The sequence below is a fragment of the Chroicocephalus ridibundus genome, chromosome 1 (assembly GCF_963924245.1).
Source record: "Chroicocephalus ridibundus chromosome 1, bChrRid1.1, whole genome shotgun sequence".
Lineage (NCBI taxonomy): Eukaryota > Metazoa > Chordata > Aves > Charadriiformes > Laridae > Chroicocephalus > Chroicocephalus ridibundus.
Genome location: NC_086284.1, coordinates 9497969 through 9521943, shown reverse-complemented (window position 1 = coordinate 9521943; position 23975 = coordinate 9497969). Strand labels below are relative to the sequence as shown.

At 50.1% G+C, this 23975-nt stretch overlaps 1 protein-coding gene across 1 annotated transcript in view; it reads left to right on the top strand.

Moving 5' to 3' along the window:
- SLCO2B1 (solute carrier organic anion transporter family member 2B1) overlaps positions 1-22813 on the top strand; it is a 62858-nt gene extending 40045 nt beyond the window's left edge. The window contains exons 8-15 of the mRNA XM_063327956.1: positions 2611-2719; positions 9826-9990; positions 11575-11767; positions 12554-12710; positions 17636-17805; positions 20361-20425; positions 21132-21252; positions 22253-22813. Of these exons, the coding sequence (XP_063184026.1) occupies positions 2611-2719; positions 9826-9990; positions 11575-11767; positions 12554-12710; positions 17636-17805; positions 20361-20425; positions 21132-21252; positions 22253-22427 (1155 nt within the window). The 3' untranslated portion in view covers positions 22428-22813. The remainder of the gene's footprint in view (positions 1-2610; positions 2720-9825; positions 9991-11574; positions 11768-12553; positions 12711-17635; positions 17806-20360; positions 20426-21131; positions 21253-22252) is intronic.
- The last annotated feature ends 1162 nt before the right edge of the window (positions 22814-23975 follow it).

Here is a 23975-nt window from a genome sequence, read left to right as displayed (position 1 = left end):
GGAAGAAATTTTTCACTATGACGGTGGTGAGCCCCTGGCCCAGGTTGCCCAGAGAAGCTGTGGCTGCCCCATCCCTGGAGGGGTTCAAGGCCAGGTTGGCCGGGGCTTGGAGCAAGCTGGGCTGGTGGGAGGTGTCCCTGCCCAGGGCAGGGGGTTGGGACGAGATGATCTTCAAGATCCCTTCCCACCCAAACCATTCTGTGATTCTGTGATTAGTGCCGGTCCCTCCACAACTCGCTTTCCCGGCGTGTGAACATGCCTACCTCATCCCAGAGGAATGCGTTTCTGGATCCTTTCAGACAGCAAAAAAAATGCTGGGGCCAAACCAGCACGGAGAGTGGAGTAGTCCTCCTCCTTGAGTGCTCTGCTCCATGTCCAGCTGCTCCTCAGGTGGGTGCCGAGCCAGCAGATGTGCACAGAAACGTCCTGCTTGCAAGGGTCATGCTCACGCAGAGGCATCCCAGACTGGGGAATTTGGGGAGATTTGGGGGTTTTTAAAAATTTTTTTTTTTTTTGGACGCACGGAGAGTGCCCAGCAGACTGTCAGCTCTCTGAAGTACAAACAGCTGGAAGCTGAGAAAGGCACAGTCAGTAACAGCTTGAACGTACTTTTGGAAAACACTCCAGTTTTAGAGCAGAGAGAAGAGACCATGTAACCTAATTGAAAAGTGAAAGGAAGCTGGATTTTATCTTTGCATTCAAAAAATATATTAAACCCCAAGCTTGATCAATAAAAACCATGAAAGGAATTTTATTGCTTTTGCCTTGTAGTGGCTCTTCAAAAAGGGAATGTGGCGCAAGCGCAGTGTGGGGCATTTTGACCTCTCCGATGTTTAATAATCAGTTTCGGAAAAGAGATCATTTTAGCCTGCCCGGTTCTTTCTGTGAATTAAGAGCATCTATAATTTCTGGTGAATGAACTCGTTTGTCTGACTCGCATTAAAGTTGCGTCGAGAGGTGCAGCAGCGCTGCTGCCGAGCTGATGCGGGATGTGGGAGACGGGGCCGCTGGCTCTGTCCTGCTGGCTAAAAATACGCTGTGGTTTTCCGTGAAAACCGCACTCCCACTGAACGCTTTCTGCTATTGCACGTGTAGAGTAGCACATCTAATTTAATTAATGCCCTCCTTTCCAGTGATTCCCCTAAATCCTGCGGAACAGGGGATGGGATGTGCATCCAAGAAATCCTCCCCTCCCTTGACCTCCCGCTTGCTGATGGGGTGTTGGACACTTGCCTCGGACATGCAGTCATCTAATGAGGTTGGGATGGACCTGAGATGATCCGAGCCCTCCATCTTCCATCTCTCCTCTTCCGCCAACAGTGAGCAGTGGCAACATGACATTCAGGGTGCGGATCCTGAGAGCACCCGGATTAATGTCCTGCAGAGCTGTTCATTAGCCTAAGCACCAGCTGAGGCTAAATTAAGCAGAGACACCTGGACCCATCTGATTTCCAGCTGCAAAGTGTTTTTGCCCCTGAATAGAAAAGGAATAAAGAGGAGAGCTGCAGGATTTGTCCCTTCGCATGGACCAGGATGGGAAAGGATGCCCCTTCCACAATGCTGCTGTTCAGTGGGAAAGATGTGGCTAAAAAGAATTAAAAGCATTAACGAGAGTAGGAATTGCTAGAATTCAGCTGAGGTTTCCAGGAGCAGGAGAAGAGAGGGAAGGGGCTGGGAGAGCTGAGGGGTCTGTGGCTGCTCCCCTGCTCTGCGTGGCTCTGGGTCAACCCCTCTCAGCTTAGGAGGTGAAAAATATTTTGCCTCCATCCCAAACCCTCTCACTGCCTGGATCTTTTCCTCCTGCATTTGCTGCTTGCTCTCCCTGCTGGCACCCGCACAGCAGCTTGTTACGGCGCACACGGAGACGCAGGGAAAATGCTCATCACAGAACGGTTGGGGTCGGAAGGGACCTCTGGAGACCATCGAGTCCAACCCCCCTGCTCAAGTAGGGTCACCCAGAGCAGGTTGGAGATGGGTTTGGAACATCTCCAGAGCAGGAGACTCCACACCCTCTTTGGGCAGCCTGTGCCAGGGCTCTGCCACCCTCAAAGGAAAGTCTTTCCTCATCTTCCATCCAAACCCAAGGTCCAAACCTGCTTTGGGTGCAGGTCTAGCTGCATCTCTCCTTGGGTTGCTGTTCCTATGCCCCCCCCACACAGGGGCAAAGGAGACCCTCTGGGGAAGAAACGCATCTCCCTAAGGGTATTGCTTTTTCCCGATGCAAAATCTTGAATTTCCATATGCATGTGAGCTGAGCACAAAGTGTGCTTGTACCTGGGTAACGGCTTGGCTCAATATTTATAAAGAGTGATTCATTGCGGTTGGGAAAGGCAGGGAAGCTGGCTCTTACCCCTATAGCACAGCGTGGATGCTCTCAGCCCCATCAGAAACCCAACGGTGTGGGCACAAAGCAGCAGCCAAGGGTGGGAAGATCCCTCTCGGTGGTGGCTGCACATCCCATGCTGGACATGGACCGTGCTGGCCGAAATGCTTCAAACTCCGTCTGCAAGAAGCACGGGCTGCTGTCTGCCCTGATTTGGGAGAGAAAAAGTGAATTCAGTGGAAACTTTGGCACGGTCACTGTAGTGACAGCCTCTCGTCTGTCCCCAGGTGGCGAGTGGGAAGGAGAGCGACAGCAAGAAGAGCAAGGGTATGCTGAGCCAGCTCAGGTCGAGGTCTGAACACGTCCAAAACCTCTCTCTAACCAAGTTCATCAAACGTAAGTGTCTGCCTCCCACACGGATGGGGTTCCTCTGCTTGCACAAACATACGTCCCGGCAACGGGCAATGCAAGGGGTTGCAATGCTGGTAAGAAAAAGAGATGCTCCTCCCTGTGCTACCTCCTAGATAAGCCCTCAAGATGCAACTTAGACCTACTGTTGGGTTTAATTCTATCTGCAGATCTCTTCCTGGTCTGCTCACAGCAGATGCCATCACGTCCAGACTACCCAGCTCATGCTGATCAAAGCATCTGGGGTTGGTAGCTCTCAACGTTGCGTGGCTTTAGAGCTCATCTGGGCAGGGGGAAACGGAGGCCAAAACCTCATCGGAGCCCAAAGCCAGGCCGGAAAAAAGGGGTGCAAGCTGTGAGCCTGGAGCAGAGCCATGGGAAGGGAAAGAACCCCCCAGTTAGAGGGGTTTTGCAGTTTGGGTGCATCCAACTGCTCTTTCTCAGCTTCCAGGACATAGCAGAAACCAGACCACCAGCAGCACTGGTGGCTCTTCATCCCCAAAACCCTCCTCAGACCCCCTCTTTCAAGGCTGATAACAATATCAGAGCCAGGCTCCCCTCCCTGTCCCACTGAAGACAGCCGGCGCTGCCTGGGACTAGGGTCTGAGCAATTAAAATCAGATGCATGTTTGTACAGGGTGATCTTAACCTGGTGCAATTAGCTTGTTTAGAGACGAGGAGGCTCTTTGTGCTGAAGGGAATCAGCTGGGCTGTGGAGGCTGCCGCTCAGGGTTGTTTTTTGTGAAGGAAATACTCTGTGCTTTGGCAATTACTTAAGAAAAGTGGCCCTCTGAAGTCAATCCATGTCAGCTTCCTCCATATTTCCTGAATATCATCCCTTTAATTTATTGGAAATTCTCCGCTTTATTAAGGTCAGCGCAGGGCAGGCACAGCCAGACAAGCGTGGGCAGGTTTTTATTCTGCTGGTTTGCACCATTTGCTCGCTGGCCTGACGCTAAATTAGAGGAGCAAGTCGGGGTTTTATTCCCCCGCTGACCTTGTTGCACCGTCATTTAGAAAACCTGGGTGATGGAAGTGATGGCGTGGGAACAGATTTATGGTGCTCAGATGGGATTTTCACACCGATGCTCTGCTCTTTGCCTCTGAAAAACGAATAAAAATGAGCTCCCTGCCCCTGGGTGAAAAGAGAAGGAAAGATCTTACCTCCGCTCGAGCCGCAGGTTTGGCTCGGTGTCGTCAGGGCTGCGGGATCTGTGTTAATAAATTCATTATTTATGGGAGTTTATCCCCTAAAGCCCAGTTCTGAAAAAAATGAAGTGCCTGGATTTTTTCTCAGAAGAGCGATCTTGCTGAAATCACCGAGATTTCTAATACGAAACTCATTTTAGAGCCAGAATCTGGATGGTAGCTAGGGTGTGATGGTGTAGATGGGGACAATTTGAGTAAAGGCTGAAGATTTTAGTGGTGGCTCATCTATGGGTCACTGGAAAGAGAAATTTACCTCCTACTTTGTAACTCCTCTCCTTATTTTGTTTCTTCTGTCACAAAGCATTTTTTTCCTCTCTATTGTTACTATTCTTTTCTATATGAGAGTTTATGAAAGCGGCGTTTGGAGATTTTCCAGCCTGAATCACCTTGGAATTTTATACCTTCAGTTGCTTAAAAAGAGAGACAGAACAAAACATGTGTGATGGAGAAATGCTGTAGGACATTCTGGTCCTTTTACCAGGTTCATAGTGTTCATAGTGATCCCATTTTACACCACACCCCCGTGCAATAGGATGACCCGGCTCGTGAAGGAGAAGGGTCCCGCTTTGCTGGTCTCAGCAGGCTGGAATTGGTGGGGTTGAGCTGGGGGATCTTTGAGGCGTACCTCCTTGGTTTTTCCAATTGCATCTCTGGACGTGGTGTGGGGAGAAGGAGCCCACTCTGAAGAAAAGCAGGAGGTGAGCAATGCCAATCTACCGGCAGAAACGACAGCAAGGCAGATTTTTATAATATCATACAGGAGAAATAGCAACCTGCATGCCAATTCAGTCTTATGCTCACAGCTTTCTCTGCTTGTGAAAAAATATGTTAGTTTTATGGGCAAGGGGCCAAGTTTAATGCTGGAGATGGCTATTGGCAAGAAGTGGATTGGGCCTCTGCTCACTGGTACATCTGCATCTCGAGGAGATATTTTACAGATGGTCCCCTCCCCAGAGCTGCCTGGTACTTCGGTGCTGTCCCTGGGACAGGCAGCCCCAGCCCTGCCCAACGCTAATGGCTGTGGGTCCCCTGTTTGGGGTGGGACGAAGGTCGCTGTTGACTCTGGGTCCCCTGTTCAGGGTGGGATGAAGGTCGCTGTTGACTCTGGGTCCCCTGTTCAGGGTGGGATGAAGGAAAGCATTAAGATGCCAGCAGGGATTGGATCAAGCAAGGACCACACAAGGTCTCTGATTTTTCCCTGTGATATTTCAGTCCTTTTCCTCCCACACTGCTTGTAAGACAGAGTCCTCCCTCTGGCTGAGGTGTTTGAATACCTCAAGTAGGTTGTAGAATCACAGAATCGTTTATGTTGGAAAAGACCTTTAAGATCAAGTCCAGCCACAAACCTAACACTGCCAAGTCCACCTCTAAACCATGTCCCTAACTGACACATCTACAAATCTTATCAACGCTTATAAATACTTAAAGGGTGGGTGTCAGGACGATGGGGCCAGGCTCTTTTCAGTGGTGCCCGGGGACAGGACAAGAGGCAATGGGCACAAACTGGAACATAGGAAGTTCCACCTAAACATGAGGAGGAACTTCTTTCCTGTGAGGGTGGCAGAGCCCTGGCACAGGCTGCCCAGAGAGGTGGTGGAGTCTCCATCTCTGGAGACATTCAAAACCCACCTGGACGTGTTCCTGTGTAACCTGCTCTAGGTGACCCTGCTCTGGCAGGGGGGTTGGACTAGATGATCTCCAGAGGTCCCTTCCAACCCTATGATTCTATGATTCTATGATTCTATGAAATGGCCCCAGAGATCAGGGCTGTGCTTGGTTATTTGGCTCATCTGCAGGTCTTTGTCCACTTTCAGTTAGAAAGTACTTTGTACCATTGGTGTTGTATCTGCCCAAACAACGCGCTTGGAGTTGGAGTCCATTGAGTCAACGCTTGGAGTTGGCTCATCACTGGTGTTAAAAAGTTTTGCAAACTGGCCTCACACTTTCACATGGGCCACCCATGCAGGATGGCTGCAAACCCAACCTGAGACCAGGAACGCTTCGCCCGGGAGGAAGACAGCAACTCCCGTTGAGAAGTGTCCCTTTGCCTGTCAGCTGGAGGGAACGGGGATGGGTTTTCTTGATGAGTGGGGAAAATGGATCTCCTGTTGGAGATGCATCACCTGGCCCAAGCCTGGGGAAACTCCAGGTGAGAAAGACACTATCTATTTAGGCTGTGATTCAGCAAAGCGCTTGAGGCTGCTCCTTGAGCAGAAGAAGATTAAAGAGTGCCTGTAATGGTTCATAATTTTCTTAAGAGCTTGGCAGAGGCAAGCCTTAAATTACTAAGCTGACCTGGAGGAGGAACATGCTCAGAAATGCTGTTTAGTCACTTATTTCAGCTTAAATGATGCAAAATGAAGCATGATTATGGAGAAGGAAATGCATTTTGTCATTTGTTCTGTTGCTTCAGTGCACATGGAGATAACTGAGCGCAAAATAAGGCTTGCGGGAATTTTTGCCGTTTGCTTTATTGGGAACAAAAAGAGGATGGCTTAGAGCCCATGCCATGAGGTTCTTCGTGTTCTCCATTCCTCTGGAAGCCACCGGGCCTTAAATCTTTCTGGGGCAAGGTGTGATGAGCAGAGAGCAGTTTGCCAAGCCCTGGGAACTCTGCCTCAAGGACAGGAAGAGCTTCTCCCTCCACAATCAGCAATAACAGGATGGAGCTGTGTACAGGATAAATACTCAGGCAAAGCACTGGGGACATTTCCAAACAATGAGGTCAATTATCCAAGGAGGGATCAGGCTCTGCACGCCGGAGTTATTCAAAAGTAGGAAAATCAAAGCACTGTGGGGAAGGATCTTGGCTCTTGCACAGATGTTCTGCGTGACATTGGGTTGCACCCTGCTCCTCGTACTCACAGAATGCTCCTTTTGCAGGCATCGGACCTGCTCCCAGTAATCAAGAAAGTAGGATTTAGCCAGCCTGAAGTCATTTCCATTGCTAATTTCTAGGCTTCTGTTGAAAACACCTGGGAGGATGTGCAGCTTCTGTTGTGCATACTGGGAATTAATCCGTTAAAGGTGATCTTCAAAGCAATTAAAACACTGGGCTTGTGACTTGTTTGTTTCTCTACGGTGCCTAAAGATGGTTTCAAGATATATTTTTATCATTATTTTAAAGTTTCCACTTGCTTTTAGTATCTACTCAGCTTCCTCCCTGGAGCTATAAGGGCGATCGAATTAGTGATGAGACGGTGATTGCAAAGGATGGCAATCTTGCCGCCTCCCACCATGAAGTGGGAGCCCTGCTCGCTGTCCTACCTTTATGGCTCTGATCTGGGATGGCAGAGGGGGCGAAGTTTGATTGAAAAGACCGAAGCACTCTGGGGAAAAAAAACCTTTTTGGTGGAAGATTCCCACTACCTCCCACAAAGGGCTGGATTAGCTCTCAGGAGATGTTTCAGCAAGTTGAGGTTTCGTATTTGCAATATGTCTGAGATATTCCAGTATATGAGATATTCCATATGGAATATGCTTCAAAAAACAAGAGCTCTATTGATACTTAAGAGCAAAACCCTCTGCCCTCTTTGGGGTTCACCTTGGTCTCTATGTAGCTTAGAGATACCATCGTGGCTCACTCCCTCTCTGGTGGATTCCTACCCTCACAGTTCTTCAGCGTGTCAGTATTTCAGGGTCCTTGAACATTCCTTGCACACTTGGACCCTCTCCAGCGCCCCTGAGTTTGCTGCTCCCCAAGGTCTGTAGCTGCTTGCCTACCCCTGAGAGCAGATGGCTGCACTGGAGAGGTGATACTCTCATGAACGAGAGCTTCGCCTTTCCCTACGGGGCACCCCTTCGCATCCACGGAGGGCCCTTTGCTCTTCACATAACTTTTTAGGACAGCTAAACCAAATACACAGCTTGGGGCAACTCCCAGACAAACACCAGAAAGTTCTCCCCGCTGCCGTCTCCCAGCGCCTCCGTGCTGGAGCAGATAGAAAGATTGTCCCACTTGTTTGTGAGCTGCTAAGAATTAACACCATTAATTTATGGCAGGCCCTTGCGTTAATCCCCCCAGTTAATTCCTTATCTCTGCTTCAGCATATTGACTTTCAGAGCCCTCATCTGGGAAACTCATCATCTGTTTGTGTGGAGGTTGCCCTTTATGCACGCCCTTTGCTTGCGAGCTGCAGAGCAGGACGAAGAGCACGGGGGGAAGCCAATGGTTCAGGGGGAGCAAAGGCTTGAGCAGAAAAGCGGGTTTGGGATGGGCACGAAGGAGAAATCGCTCGGGGATGGAGAACTGTAGCCTCCCAGCTGGCGGGTGTCAGCATCAGGCATCCCGATTCCCACGGCGCTGGGAGCGGGGCAGATGTCTTTGCTGAACAAGCTAAAGATGTCTTCTTCTCAAGCAGCGAGGGTTCAGCCACAGGGGAATTCGCCTGAGTGTTTCTTGCTTGTAATCAAAAAATACATTTTTGTGATGGAAACAAAAAGGACATTGAAATTGCAACTGCAGCAAACAAATAAATTAACTTTTAATGACTTCCCAGCTACTCTTGTATTTGCTGTAGTGGAAGCCCTGCCAGAAAGCTTCAGGGAAAGGAACTGAGGCCGTGTTTGCTGGGGCCATGCATGTTTGTAGCAGCCCCTGTAATGACTCAACGCTGCAGCCTCAGCCCATGGGTGGTGGGGGAAAGACAGGCAGGTATCCATGTTGCTCTCAGCCATCCCAGTACAGTCCACCCATGGAAAGCGGGAGATGTCAACACTATTTATCGACAGGTTCAGCTGAGGCTGAAAAACTATCATGGAGCCACTTGCATTTCTCCTAAGGCATCATAAGACCCTGGCAGCTCAGAGCTCAGCAGGAGGTATCTCTGCAGAAGGCGGCAGATCTGTCCTGTGCATTAGCATTGAATAGAATCACACAATCATGGAATCACAGAAGGGTTTGTGTTGGAAGGGACCTTTAAAAATCGTCTATTCCAACCCCCTGTCCTGGGCAGGGACACCTCCCACCAGACCAGGTCGCTCCAAGCCCCGGCCAACCTGGCCTTGAACCCCTCCAGGGATGGGGCAGCCACAGCTTCTCTGGGCAACCTGGGCCAGGGGCTCACCGCCCTCACAGCCAAGAATTTCTGCCCGAGATCTCAGCTCAATCTCCCCTCTTGCACTGGAAAACCCTTCCCCCTCGTCCCATGGCTCCCTTCCCTCATCCAGAGTCCCTCCCCAGCTTTCCTGGAGCCCCTTGAGGGACTGGAAGGGGCTCCAAGGTCTCCGCGGAGCCTCCTCTTCCCCAGGCTGAACCCCCCCAACTCTCTCAGCCTGTCCTCCCAGCAGAGGGGCTCCAGCCCTCCCAGCATCTCCAGGGCCTCCTCTGGCCCCGCTCCAACAGCTCCGTGTCTCTCCTGTGCTGAGACCCCAGAGCTGGAGGCAGCACTGCAGGGGGGTCTCCCCCGAGCGGAGCAGAGGGGCAGAATCCCCCCCCTCGCCCTGCTGCCCACGCTGCTGGGGATGCAGCCCAGGCTGCGGGGGGTTTCTGTGCTACCAGAGCACGTTGATGGCTCATGTTGGGCTTCTCACCAACCAATGCTCCCAAGTCCTTCTCCCCAGGGCTGCTCTCCATCCCATCTCAATGTTCAGGGTTGCTTGAGCACATCACCCAAAGGCTGATGTGAGATATCAAGTGTTTAATTTTTGCAATGTCCTGATGCGTCATCCTGACTTTTTAATATCCCAATGGCCATGCAATCACACCCTCAAATGATAAACCCTGAAAGCACGCATTCTGAAATGTTTGGAAGAGCTCACTGCTCCTAAAGAGTTAATTCTGTGCAAAAAAATATAGGAAAATTCAACGGTTTGTCACTTTCTGTGGATTAATATTATGCTGTACACCTCCTTTGTATGCAACAGGTTTCCCTTTTTCCTTTCAGATTTTCCTGTGGTCCTCTTGAGGAACCTGCGTCATCCCGTCTTCCTGCTGGTGGTGTTGGCTCAGGTCAACCTCTCTGCCATGGTTGCTGGTTTAGCAACGTTCATGGGGAAATTCCTGGAGAGGCAGTTCTCCCTCACGGCGTCCTTGGCCAACATGATCATCGGTGAGTGTTGCTGTCAAGGCTTGCCAGCTTTTGAGCGTCCCTTGGAAAATAATCTAGAGATTACTAAAAAGCAAGTTTTCCTTGAGAGCTGCCAGGCTCCTTCCATTACCTACAGACAGACGTGGCACCAGGTCCTTGCCCACACAACTTCTTAGCTATTATCTGCCTTCTTTCCTTTACATTGCAGCCTGAGCTTGCTAGAATAAAACCTTTTAAGACCTGGGGAAATGTTTATTATCTAAAGCTATTCACTATAATCAAGGAGAGGACACCAACTGATTGCATTAAAGGAGCAAAGAAACATCAGATATGAATCGTGCACATTTCTGTAGCAGGGATTACTTTACATCGATCATTGGGTTAAGGGTCTTTAAAAAAGTAGGTAGTCAATAAAATTAAAAACTGCAGAAATGTAAGCATGCATTTTGAAGATAGTCTGCAGCAAGAGGCCACTCAGGCCGGTGTACTGATCGTGCCTAAACCCTTCAAAAGGTTTGCTATAGTCAAACTAATTGCTCGTAATGGTTGGGCTAATTGCTTGCTGTTGGTATTGTTAGGAAGGAAAGGAGTAAGTGTTAAGCAGGATATGTGCTCGTGAGATTAGACTGCTTTTGCTTGCACTGTGATATCCAGAACGTCCTGTCCGGCACTGAGGTCTCCCTGTGCGAGCTTCTCATGGTAATAAAAATACGAAGAATAAAGCCTTACTCTTATAATCAGTTTGTGGATCTAGACACAGAAGGATTTAAAATATATTTTTGGAAAAAAAAAAACCAGCACGCGTCCTCAGAGAAGGAGTCTTCTGAAGTCTGCAAAAAATAAATCAGAAGAAAGTGAGCAGAGCAGACTGGCAAAGCCCAGCAAACCTGGCTAAATACAGGCGGAAAGGTTAAATGCTGAAGCAGTGGGGTCCTCCACCCATGCGCCCTGCTGAGCTGTTCTCACCCTTGATTTACCCGCTCTGTTAAAGACGTGCGCCGTATTTCTTGTTCGAATTTATCTAGTTTTTGTCCCCAGCTACTGAATCTTGCTTTGCCTTTTTCTGTTAGATCAAAAGGCTTTCTGTAGTCAGAAATCCCTTCCTTCTGTGGCTGTTTATGGGCTGAAAGCAACCTCCCTGTTGATTCTTTGTTGAATTAAACAGATTGCGCTTCTTTGGTATCCCATTAGAAAGCTGGGTTTTGCAAAACGCTAAGTCTGTCACGGAAATCTTCATTTTTATGCTGATGACAACAGAAGTGGGCACATGACTGTGCAGAAATTACATATCCACTCCAGGTTTACTTGATATTTTCCTCCATCTACACTGAAAAATCACATTTGCTGGGTGAAGCGTAGCTTTTCACCGGTCCCTACATCTTCCATGCGCGGATAAGTAACGGTCAGTTTGCTGTGGGATCCTGCTGGTTTTGCAAAACTGCTCTTTCTTAGCATTATTCCACCAGCCTCTGCAAAAGCCTTGGTCCCCTCCAGATGACCAACATTGAAAAACAGGAACCCAACAGCAAATCCTCTGGCCCTTCACTATAATGAAGGGAATGATGCAGCTCGGAAGATGGAAAACAAGGACCTGCCTTTCCCCAGGTGCTGTGAACATCCCCGGAGCGATGGTGGGGATCGTGGTGGGTGGTGCCATCCTGAAGCGGTTCCAGATGTCCCTACGGCAATGCAGCGCCATGTGCGTCCTCGGCATGTTCCTCTGCCTGCTCGTGGCTTTCCCCCTCCTCTTCCTCGGCTGCCCCACGCAGAAGGTCGCAGGTGTTACCTACAGTGAGAGGTACCGGCAGCTCCAGCTAAGCTGGGAACAGGGGGGTCATTCCCAGGGCTGTGGGTACCCCTCATCCCCAGCTGCACTCCTCAGGGTGGAGTTGGGTGGGAATTAAGCAGAATACCCCAAAATTAGTTTATTCCCTCAAAAGAAACAGTTAACAGTGGTAGAATAACACGAGAAAATAATGCTTTTGTGCATAAACACTGGATCTTCTGCATCCTTATTCCTTCTAACTTCGTTGGTTGTGAAACCCAAGGTGAACGCGTTTTTGACACAAACAGCACAAGATTAAAATCGCGTCTTGGAAAGTGCGGTGCGTTACTCACAGGCAAATAATTTGGGCAAGGGCCAGCCCTGGGATCACACCTTTGAAGCCGTGGCTGCTTCCCTACGGAGCTAAACGCAGGCAGCACCTTGTCTTCCCTCAAGGCTTGATCCAAGTTTCTGTAAATTGACATGTTCAGCATCCTGTGGTCTCGGTGGAAGCCAGCCCAAGTTCTCAGCGGGAACCTCACCACCTCCCACAGCGTGGTATTGCGTTACCCCAAGACCCCACGTTTGGGGCCAAATATGAAGGAAGTGGGTGACTCCCTTCACCATTTGTGGTCATGATGCTTTGCCCAGGGGGGTTATAGTTGAATTTTTGTGGGTCCTCTCTTACATACGGGGAAGGTTTTGTTTATCAATCGAGTGTTTCTTTATTAATCTCAATATACATGCAGTATATTTTCTATGTAGGATGTGTATTAATGATGCTCAATAGCGTGTATTAATATTTTCTTCCTGTCATAGCTCTGAATTTGAACACTACGCCTTGGAGTGTAACCTCCAGTGTAACTGCCCCGAGAAAGCCTATAACCCCATCTGCGGCTCCAACAACATTGAATACATCTCACCCTGTTCCGCCGGCTGCAGAGTCGTAAATATCGATGCGGACAACTCAGTCCTGGTGAGTCATTCTGTCTGCGCCAGTGTCCTGGCTTGGGATGGCTAATGAGGGATGACCAATGCAGCACTCAAGTCTGGCAATTAGGTTTTCTGAAGCTCGTTAGTGTTGGACAAGCTCTGCATGACCCTGTGGGATGAGGAGGTTGAGAATGTCCCAGGAAAACCCCTTGTAGATGGTGTCTCTCAGCACTCTCCAGTATAACACAGCCCTTGCCAGTACAGGTCCTTGGCCAAGACAGCAGGCGGAAACCGTCTAGGTCTCCAACCTTTTAGGATGTCAAGGTGTCCTTCCCCACCCACTGCTCCACCTCAGGTCAGGTTTTGCTCCACAAACCATACTTTCAATATCTCCCATGCTACCCAGCAGATTGAGCAGACTTCTTGCATGGATGATGCAAGGATCTGCTTTCCCTTCCCACCTAAATGATGACCAACAAAGTCACCTTTCTTAGCTATGTTTCCTGTCGTGGGACAGGAGGAAGTGCAGTATGGGAAGGACTAATCACAGCACCTAGCACGACCCCAGGTCCATGGATGCCTCTTGTACTCAAGGGGTGTTTTCTCTATGGGGGGAGTCAGGCCACCTCTAGGCTCCTGCTGTGAGTTTCTCCATCTGTTTTCCTTCAATAGGGACCTACGGAAATCAGTGTCCTAATTTAAGTATCATATGCCCAAAGTTAGCTGAAACTGGATGGACTATGACAGTTTCCACTTTTGCAGTGTTGTAAAGGCAAAATATTAATGCAGGTGGTACACATTTTCACATACCTCCATGTCTTGCAGCAGGTCTCAACCCAGACTGCTCACCCAGTAGTGTTTGCTTGGGGGGGCTTGACCTAAAAAAATGCTCAAAGCCAAGAATGAACAATTTATTTATTTATTTTTTTGCTGAAGCAAAATGCAAAACTGCGCTTGGTCCAAACCGCCCTCCTGCAGAGTCAGAGCAAATACCAGCTGAAAACGCTCCACTGGTACCTACAGTTGCAGAAGCAGCCTGGGTGTTTCCATCACATATTTTGCTCTAGTTATGCCTCATCTATAGATCATGTGGAGGGATGAAGAGAGGGAAGGTAAATCGTGATATTGGGGACTCAGGGAGGCGCTTTAAGTCACAGAATGATAGAATCATAGAATCATCGAGGTTGGAAGGGACCTTCAAGATCGTTGAGTCCAGCCATCAGTCTAAGACTGCCAAAACCACCACTAAACTGTGTCCCTCAGCACCTACTCACCTTTTAAATTCTACAATTCTGTGACCAAACGGACTTGGTGATTCTATGACCAGAGTATATGCTGTGGGCAAGCCAAGCCTGGAGGGACCATTGCCCCAGTACACACAGCACTGACATTTAGCAGACCTTCGCTGCATGCCCTGGGACGGCTGCGTCAGAGCAGTGTTATTCCACCTTTCATCCTGCAGATTTGGAGGTCAAAAAGTCATGATCCAGTTGCAGAGTGCATCCTCTCCATAAGTACCAGTTGCCAAGCCAAGTATCTACTTGAGAGGATAATTTAGTGGGAGAGTCCCAATGCGGTGGGTAGAGAAATGGGTTTTGCTCTTGGCTTTGCCTTGATTTGCAGACCTGGCAGGGTTATTTTGCTGCCCTGTGCCTCTCGCTCCTCTGCTACTCCCTTCCTGTTACCAAAACCCCAACAGGGCTGAGTTTTCAGAGTGCAAATTGCCTGTTGGGTCTCCAGGCAATTCAGCTCAACAAATAAATAGTAAGGAAATCTTTGCCAATTCAAATACCTATCTGAAAAACGCTAGCAATCCATAGAGGGTGAGTAGCTTTCCGCTGTGTTCTTGGCACGGGATATAATGGCAGCATGGGATTGTCTGGGCACTTTTTAGCAGCATTCTGTTAATTAACAACACTTCATTTTAATAACAATTATGTTTTCTGCCAGAGCTTGGTCCCAAATGGGCTTTTCTGCATCCCCGTGCCTGTCCTTTGCGCAGCAGATGCTTTTCAACTGCTTCTTCCTCCTCAAAGATGCCTCCAGCCCTTTGGCATCCTGGGGTCTGGAACGTGACCCACTCCTGCATTCATTATATGTATTTTTATATGTAGTCACATGCTACAACAAAATCAGGGCTCCCTTGATGGTGCCATGCAAACACCACATGGTAACACCAGCATTAGCTCTTCCTCTAGCACTGAGATAATTTGCTGAATCTTCTTTCCACCTATTGACGCATCTTGACCCAATTTCAGTTGTGTGAGAGGCTCTTCCGCACGGGGACGGTGTCTCGGTATGGTGTTGTAGACGCCCAGCCATGTGCCAGCAGGCAGTGGCCAGAGCAGGTTGCATCTCCCCAGGACGGGGGAGCTCATGGCACACAGTGACGTGGCTGCAGATGCTGAGCTCTGCTCCTTTGTTGTGCGGGATGAGGAGCTGAGCTCAGGTGTCCACAGAGCAACCTCAGTCTCTCTCCAATTTTGGGTATTGCCTCTTGCAGGAAAGGAAAAAAGAGATTGTTGCGTTTTATGGCATTCTTCTAGCTCCTGCTTTCTCTGCCATATTACACTTTTCTTACCATTTTCAGCATTTCTTTTCCAGTGCAGAGACCTGTGGCATTCATTGCCTACTGCTCTCCATGTCCCAAACACCTGGCTTTCTAGAAACCCTCCCAGTGTGCCAAAAAACTTACAGTTTTTTGCTCAGCTTTGCTGCAGCCCTTCCAGAGGAGGCTTGCACAGTGCAAGCTGGGCTTTTTTCATTGGAAAGCTCTCCTACGCTGAAAGCCATTTGCTTTTTACATCGCCGGATGTCCCCAAATTTCATGGTCAACAGGAAGCTTTGCCCCAAGAGCAGGACCTTGCAGTAACAACCTTTTAGTGCTTTGCTATTTCTTTGGGTCCAGCGTGACCTGTTGAAGTGAGGTGGCCTCAGGGGCTCCCCTGGGACTGCAGGAATATCCATGCCATGGGGCTCCTGGGTTTCTGAGCCTTCCTCTGCTCTCATCATACATGGTCACAGGTGGGAGCAGGGACAACATCCCTCTGCTGCGACCTGGGTCAGATCTGAGATGGTCAACACACACTCCAAAATCTGGGGTACCAGGAGGTCCCAACTGGGGAAAATCATAGAATCACAGAATGGTTTGGGCTGGAAGGGACCTTTAAAGATCATCTAGTTCCAACCCCCTGCCCTGGGCAGGGATACTTCCCACTAGACCAGATTGCTCCAAGCCCCGGCCAACCTGGCCTTGAACCCCTCCAGGGATGGGGCAGCCACAGCTTCTCTGGGCAACCTGGGCCAGGGGCTCACCGCCCTCACAGCCAAGAATTTCTGCCCGAGATCTCAGCTCAATCTCCCCTCTTGCACTGGAAACCCCTTCCCCCTCGTCCCATGGCTCCCCTCCCTCATCCAGAGTCCCTCCCCAGCTTTCCTGGAGCCCCCTGAGGGACTGGAAGGGGCTCCAAGGTCTCCTAAGAAACCCAGGGCTGGCCATGTGCCATCCAGCTGCCCATCCTGCCCAGAAACCATAGCCCTGTCTGGGGGTTGCTCTCAGTTATTCTTCTCTCTCCACTACTCTGGGTGGTTTTCCCCATCCCTGGTGCTGCGTCAGCCTCGTGGCACTGCTGCCCAGTTGATTCATCTCATGGAGACCGGCCACCGGCCGCTTTGTGGCTTGTCCCTGCTGCTCAGGGGTTTTTGCAGCCAGGGTCATGCTCCCTGCTCTAAAATCCTCCGAGGTTCCAAATGAAAGGAGCAGAGCAGCTTTTATGGGCGTCAGACATGCCACTTCCCCAGGCAGCAAGGCGGGAATGGGAATTTGGGAGACCCTGAGGTGCCCCTGCCTCTGGATCACCCTTCTGTAAACTGCCATCCTGCTATGAATCTATCCCCTCTGGCAACAATAAGATCATGCTCATTTTATTTAAAGGTCTCTTCCAAAAAAAAAAAAAGAGGTTTATTTTAAAATTAAAAAAAAAAAAAGAGAGTTGTGACTAAAATTTGGAGAAAAGTAAAAAATCCATATCCCTCGCCCCAGGGCATCCTTCCATTGCTAACGCTGAGCCGGTTATTTATGACCCTCTTTCAAAGGTGAAGTTTTGCATTTTCCCTTAGCAAGTGTTTTCTGATTTAACGCTCCCCTGAGCTTGGGCTCTGGCTTTGATTGCCAGCTCCGCTCAAGACGTAGCCCCTGGATGAAGGGTCTCACAGCAGGAGACAAGTTGGGTACAGGTGGTGGAGCCCAGGCTGCTCCCTTGGAGATTTCCTCCAAAAGTTATAACACAGGCCACTAAGCTCACATCAGGCTTGAATCAGCTGGGGGTGAGATTTTTCCATGCCAGGAGTCCAGATTTTTATGCAGGATGCCAAAGCGTTCAGCAGCAAAGGATGACATTGAAATAAACCTGTGCATAAGTATCTTCAACACACAACAGGCGTGAAACACAGGACTGGAAGCACGAGCATAGAAGGGTTGCTGCAGCGGGTACGGAGCCATGGCTGGGGCTCACATCAACAAGACATGGATGTTTCTGGCTTGGGAGAACTCCCAGGGGCCCCTGGAAGCACAGAGAGATGAGCCAAGGTACCACTATAGACGAACCAAGGTACCACGGTTGTCCCAGCATCTCTGTCAGCTGTGGATGCTCTCCCGTGGGACATCCTAGCGATGCCTGTGGGGCCTGGTGGGACTGAGACCTCTTTTCAGAGATGGTAGCATGTTGGAGGCCAGAAGTAGGGATGGGAAAACGAGTTTCCTCATCCCCTCAGTCTGTTATCCCCAGCCAGCTTCATTCTATGTGTTTCTTTCCCCCTGCTCCCTTAAGTGTTGAGTGCTAATTATTGCTAATTATTTACAGACAAAACCTAAATACTCTCCCACCCTCTGACAGCTGGCAGCTATCCCCGGTATCTCCACAGTCTTGAGCAGATGAGCAGCCTCTGGGTTTTCTCTCCTCTTTGCAGAACTACACCAATTGCAGCTGCATCTCTGAAAATGGTTTTGCGGGGTTTGCCAAGCCCGGGACCTGCGGCACCGGCTGCTCCCACCTCTTCTTGCCTTTTGTGGTCCTGTCCTGCCTGGCGGGGATCCTGGCCAGTGTATCCCACACACCGTCCTTCATGCTTATCCTCAGGTGAGCAGACGTGGGTTGGCCATGGTCTAGGTGCAACCCAACCACACCTTTAAGCGTGGCAGAAAAGGCATCCAGGGTCTGGGTTTGGGAAACCAAGGGGTCCTTGAATTGGGGAGGAAGGTTTTCTCCAGCTGAGGGATTGGAGGGTTAAACCACCCCAATATTGCACCTTGTGCCCAGTTCCTTTTGCTTGTTCCAGTTGCCTTTACATGGGTTTTGCATGTGTTGGTGCAGGGAATGGAGAATGGGGCTTCCTGCACGTGGTTGTCTGTCTTCTAGCATATTCCTGGCTCAGGAGCTGGCTGTGCTTTCCTAGAAAAGACCTGGCATGTCTGGGCAGGACAGAAACACAGAGCATCTCCAGTCTCAAATGTTGAAGCAGGAGAGACCTTCAGGACTTGCTCTTGAAGACCCTGCACTAACAGAGGTCCTGCTGCCCTAAGACTACAAAGGCTCTTCCAAGGTCTCCTTGGCTGCGGCTGCTGATCCCTGCAGAGTTAAGCAGCAAATGGAGATTTCAGGCTCCTGAAGGCTCTACCATGGAGCCACCAGCGCTGCATGGCCAATTGCTCTTGCAGGCAACGTGGTGTTCACCAACAGGTTCAGGCAAAGAGCAGCTGGTGGGTGGGTGGGTGTCACACCATGTCAGGCCCCTACAGAACCTCCATCCACCGATGGGGCCGTGGGGGTCACAGGATCCCTACATTACCCTCAGCACCCCCATTCCTGGTCTCAGCACAACCTTCAGATCCAGCAGCCATCCTGTTCCTTCTCCCCACCCACGGCTGATACCTCAGTAACGAGATGCACCATTAACTCAGATTTAATTTAGCATGGCAGTATTTTGGCACTTCTTAATCCATCTCTGTGTTGAGTTAAGAAGTTTAATTACCTTCCTTCGCTTGAAGGATCTCGCTTGAATACAGCCTCCCTTCCCAGTGCAGACAAGCAACCTGGACTTTGGTTTCCCACACCCTTGGAAAGGTGCCTATGGGGCAGGCTGGAGCCAGCCTCGACACAAGCCCTGGGCTGATGGGGCTGGAGCCTGGGATGGGCAGGAGAGGCTGAGGCTGGGACTGTGCTGGGGAGGAGGGGAAAGTCATTGGGGAATCTCTATGTTAGTCTATAAATGATATTCCCAAGCACAATTTTGGATTGAGAGCAATGCTGAGGAGAAGGACTTGGGGGTGATGGGTGATGTGAAGCTCAACATGAGCCAGCAACATGCTCTGGTAGCACAGAATCTCCCTGCATCCTGGGCTGCATCCCCAGCAGCGTGGGCAGCAGGGCGAGGGGGGGGATTCTGCCCCTCTGCTCCGCTCGGGGGAGACCCCCCTGCAGTGCTGCCTCCAGCTCTGGGGCCTCAGCACAGGAGAGACACGGAGCTGCTGGAGCGGGGCCAGAGGAGGCCCTGGAGATGCTGGGAGGGCTGGAGCCCCTCTGCTGGGAGGACGGGCTGAGAGAGTTAGCGGGGTTCAGCCTGGGGAAGAGGAGGCTCCGGAGAGACCTTGGAGCCCCTTCCAGTCCCTCAAGGGGCTCCAGGAAAGCTGGGGAGGGACTCTGGATGAGGGAGGGGAGCCATGGGACGAGGGGGAAGGGTTTTCCACTGCAAGAGGGGAGACTGAGCTGAGATCTCGGGCAGAAATTCTTGGCTGTGAGGGCGGTGAGCCCCTGGCCCAGGTTGCCCAGAGAAGCTGTGGCTGCCCCATCCCTGGAGGGGTTCAAGGCCAGGTTGGCCGGGGCTTGGAGCGACCTGGGCTGGTGGGACGTGTCCCTGCCCAGGGCAGGGAGGTGGAACTAGATGATCTTTAAAGGTCGCTTCCAGCCTAAACCATTGCTTGATTCTATGATGCTTCTGTGGTCAAAGCACTCTGAACAGTGTCTTTTTAGGGAAAAGCTGTGGTTAAAACCTGTTTTTACCTTGGCTCCCAGGCATTATTAAATCTCCTTCTATGCCATGAGTGCACACACCAGGCAGACAGAGAGGAAAGGGAAGCCAAGTTCCCTGAGGTGTGCTCTACCTGGAGGTCCTCTGCCACCCAGTCCTCTCCCATGTCTGACCCCAGCAGGAACCACAGCCTGAAATATTTATTTCAGGAAACTGGGGTACTACTGAAATATACACTGGGGCATCCCACCTCAAAAAAAAGCCACTTCCTCAATGGGTAAATCACTTTTCTCTTTCAGTTACAAAAAGCATCCCTTGTGTTGCTCTTGTTTGGCAGAGCCAGCGGCTATATTGGTTTCTCTTTGTGTTTTACTTGTCCGCATTCTTTAAATTTAAAGCAAAAATACTCAGCTGAGCTCCACCCCGTCTCTTACGGAGTTTGGTAGGTTTTTCAGGCCAAGAAAAGGCTGTGGTTTGCTTCTAGCCCTAATGAATGAAACTTCATTATTTTTGCTGACGTAAATGGGAGCTGCCTGGGGTCCTTGGTGGTTGGGTCGAAGGATCATTTTTTTGGGTGAGGTGCCGTAAGGCCTCATGCAATGCCAGGGAGGGAAACATCCATCTTTGCGGGAATGCCAGAGGGCACACTTTCCATTTTGTTTTTCAGGAGCATCCAGCCTGAAGACAAATCGTTTGCGGTGGGGATACAGTTCATGCTGCTGAGAGTTTTAGGTAAATTAAAATGTGTTGAAATGCCGTCCTGGAAAATCATGTCAGCTCTTGGGGATTCGTGGGCATTTCATCCCTGAGCAGCCCCAGGGCTGCAGAAGTGCTGTTTTTTCAGAGTTACGGACTGGTCAAAGCCTGTCCAGAGCCAGGGAAAGATGCCACCTTGCAGGGTCTGGGGGGCTGCACACGGTGGGGAGACAATGAGGCATCTCCATGGGGGTGCATCTATGCAGCTAAATAAAAGAGGACAGGGAATAAGTTCAGGTCCAGGAGGACAACCCTTGGCTGTGTGTAGATACTCCCATGTTGTCCTCCAGCATATCAGGGTGGCTGCAAACCATGCCCTGTGATCCCACTATAGTTATTTTTCCTATGGTGAAAATTCACGTTCACCTGGAGGCCCCCAGAACGTGCCACTGCAGTCGTGGGAAGGAGGGTACATGCACGGCGCATGAAGGAGGTGAACATCATTCCTGGGATGAGTGATGGTCCCTTGCCAAAGAGCAATGATAAATAAGGACCTTCTCGCATCATGGTGGGGTGCAAACATGCAACCAGCCCTTGGTGTGCTGTGCAGGACCAGTGGCTTCATGAGCAAAGGAAACCACCCCCAGCCACTTTCCTCCCTAAGACATGGGAAAGTAACCAGGGTTGGGACTGTCCCAGCAGAGGTGCTCCCATAATGTAACAAATCCCCCTCTGCTTCCAGCGTGGATGCCGGGGCCCGTTCTGTACGGCAGCGCCATCGACACAACCTGCATCCTCTGGGAGAAGAAGTGCGACAGGAAGGCGGCCTGCAGATACTACGACAATAACCTCTTCAGGCAAAGGTAGGGATGGGCAGAGGCAATCCAAGGGGGAATGTGGCATCAGGCCACCTCCAACCTGGATAAGTTGTATATGTCGCGGTAAGCGAGCAGGGACACTGGCATCCCCCTGGCCCGTGCTAACTCCCAGCAGTGCTCAGGAATGGTTTGGAGGGAAGTCATTGGCACAAGCTGAAACCATGCCAAGGACCATGCTAACTTGATGCTAGAAGACCACACAGGTCCACTTCCAGAAACACTCCCTGCGTTATAGTGAGAACAATCCTTCACCAGAACAACCTCCACAGACACATGGTGGAGTCCCCATTGCTGGAAGTTTTCAAGGTGCAAGTGGACAAGGTGATAGGTAACCTCATCTAGGCTCCCTTTCCCATGAAAAGTTGGACAAAATGATCTTCTGAGGTCCCTTCCAACCTGGGCTGTTCTATAATGCTATGATTACTTATTTCGTGAGCATAGACAAAAACAGCCTGTCCTGACACCTTGTCTTTGGAGGTAAGGCAGCAGCAGGGGTGACCCCAGCCTCAGAGCTGCCCGTGAGGTGGTGCAGAGTCCATGCAGGGTGCCTTTTACCACGGGATTCATTTTCCAACAGAACAGCCCAGCTTGACACCAAATCCAGACTGTGCACGGTGGGGAGGCTGGAAGGGAGCTGTAGGTGGTCTTCCATCCCTGTTGTAAATCCATCGTTAAGTGACGCCCTGCCCAGTAGCCACAGCAAGTCCTATTTGCCCTCAACCCCAAGACATGTTTTTATGTGCCTCCTTTTCGCCAGGAGATATGACTTGTTAATGTAACACCAAAAGAAGTAGCTCTTCCTAGCTCTTCTTAGCTATTCCTCCTCTTTCTGCCACCCTTCTCAGGAGCCAGGCATACACCTGTTGCTTGCCCACTGCTGAGTGTGCCCAAGGAGCCCATCCCCAATGTTCAGTATCTGCTGGGGGCCTGGGGACATAGGGCGTTGGTGCTTGGTGCCCTGATTTCTTGTGTTTCCACACCACAGATATCTCGGTCTCCAGTTCTTCTTTGAGGTGGGCGCTTTCCTGTGCTTCGTGATGGTGTATGTGATTCTCAGACGGCAGGAGAGGGAAGCCAGTGACACAGCAGAGACAAAGGCAGACCCAGAGAAGGAGAAACTGGCAGTAAACTCCATAAAGAGCCCAGAATCCAAAGTGTGATGCCAAAAATGTGAATTGCAATCCTTGTCCAGGGAGGTGAAGCCATGTGAATCACACAACATTTGAACTGTGAAGGATGGATGCTTGGAGAGAGAGATGATGGGGATGCTCCCTAATCTTCTGGGTGGGATGTACTACGTCTGTACAGCGTGGGAGTCTGTCCATATGCTGTACTACACCTGTCATCTCCACCTCAGTGGTGCAGCTCGCTCCTTCATGTGGATTAGTCCACACACATTAACCTTTGGACACTGCAGTCTTCTGGATTTATGTCCTCCAAAGCATTTGTTCCTGCTGACAATGTTGGTGGTGCCAGCACTGAGCATTAACCATATAGCTGAAGGGTTTTGTGGTTTGTTTTGTTTTAATAAATCATTTTTAAGAAATGGTTTTGTACTGAACCCATACATCTCCATGAGTGATGGTCTGTCCTTGACCCCAAAACGTCAGTTGTGCTTGTTCCTTTTGCTTTCGTGGTGTTAGATGGTCTCTCTTTCTTGAAGGCTTCATCCAGCTCCAGCTGACATTGATGGGAGTTTTGTCCCAGGCTGTGGACCGTTGCAAGGACCAAGTCCCATGGTGCTGTGTAGATGCTGCTTTGGCAGCGAGGGGCAGGGGTGAGGATTTGGGGAGGGGAGGACATCAAAAGGAACCTCAGGTCCAGCCCAGGAGAGAAACACCAATGCCCGCAGATCTGTAGAGCTTTGGCAGCATGGCCACATTTTGCCCAAATAATAATAATTATAATCCTTATTTTTGCATTATCAGTACTTGTCACGGGAGCTTACTGAAGCATGTGAGTATTAAGGCTCCTTCCTGTTTTCCAGTTTGAGAAAGGCAGAACTTTTCCCAGGGTTGCAGGACCAGAAAGGGAGGTTGAACCCAGCAGACTGGGCAGAGCTTGTGGCTAAGCCATTTGACCACAGAGCCAGACAGCCTTGCTGTGCTCCCTGAAGGGGTTACTGTCAGATGCAGCTGTAATTACGGGGTAAAAGCCAAGTCTGGTGTTATTTTGGTGCAGCTGCCTCTGTTTCCTGCATTCTTCCCATCTCGGGGCTCCTTTCCACCCAAGCACAGATTGTGTTGCTGGTCTCATACCATCAATGTGCAACCACAGACCATAGGGTAACTTGTCATTTTTGGCTCCAGAATGGAATTCAGTAGAGAAACCAAAACTTCTGAGTTCAGCCCAAATACGCAGAAGAGGAAAGAAATACTCAGTAGAGAAAATTCATTAACTCCTCACGCCCTGACAAATAGTCCTATGGTAAGATGTGCAGAGAAGTACAGTGGTGGAGGGTGGAAAGGCCAGTGGTTAAGTGGCTGGTTTAGATATTTCACCAGACTGTTTGCTCAGACACTTTGAGAGACCAAATGAACGTACTTCAGAGTGAAAGATTAATTTTATTTTATTAGGGTTGGGGGTTTTTTTTGCATGTTTTTGTTCAGTACCTTTTGTTCATTGAAGAGATGGTTACGAGAATTTACAGCCCTGTTCACGGGTGCCTACACACAGAAGTGACTTCTGGCTTAGAACAAGGTGTTAGA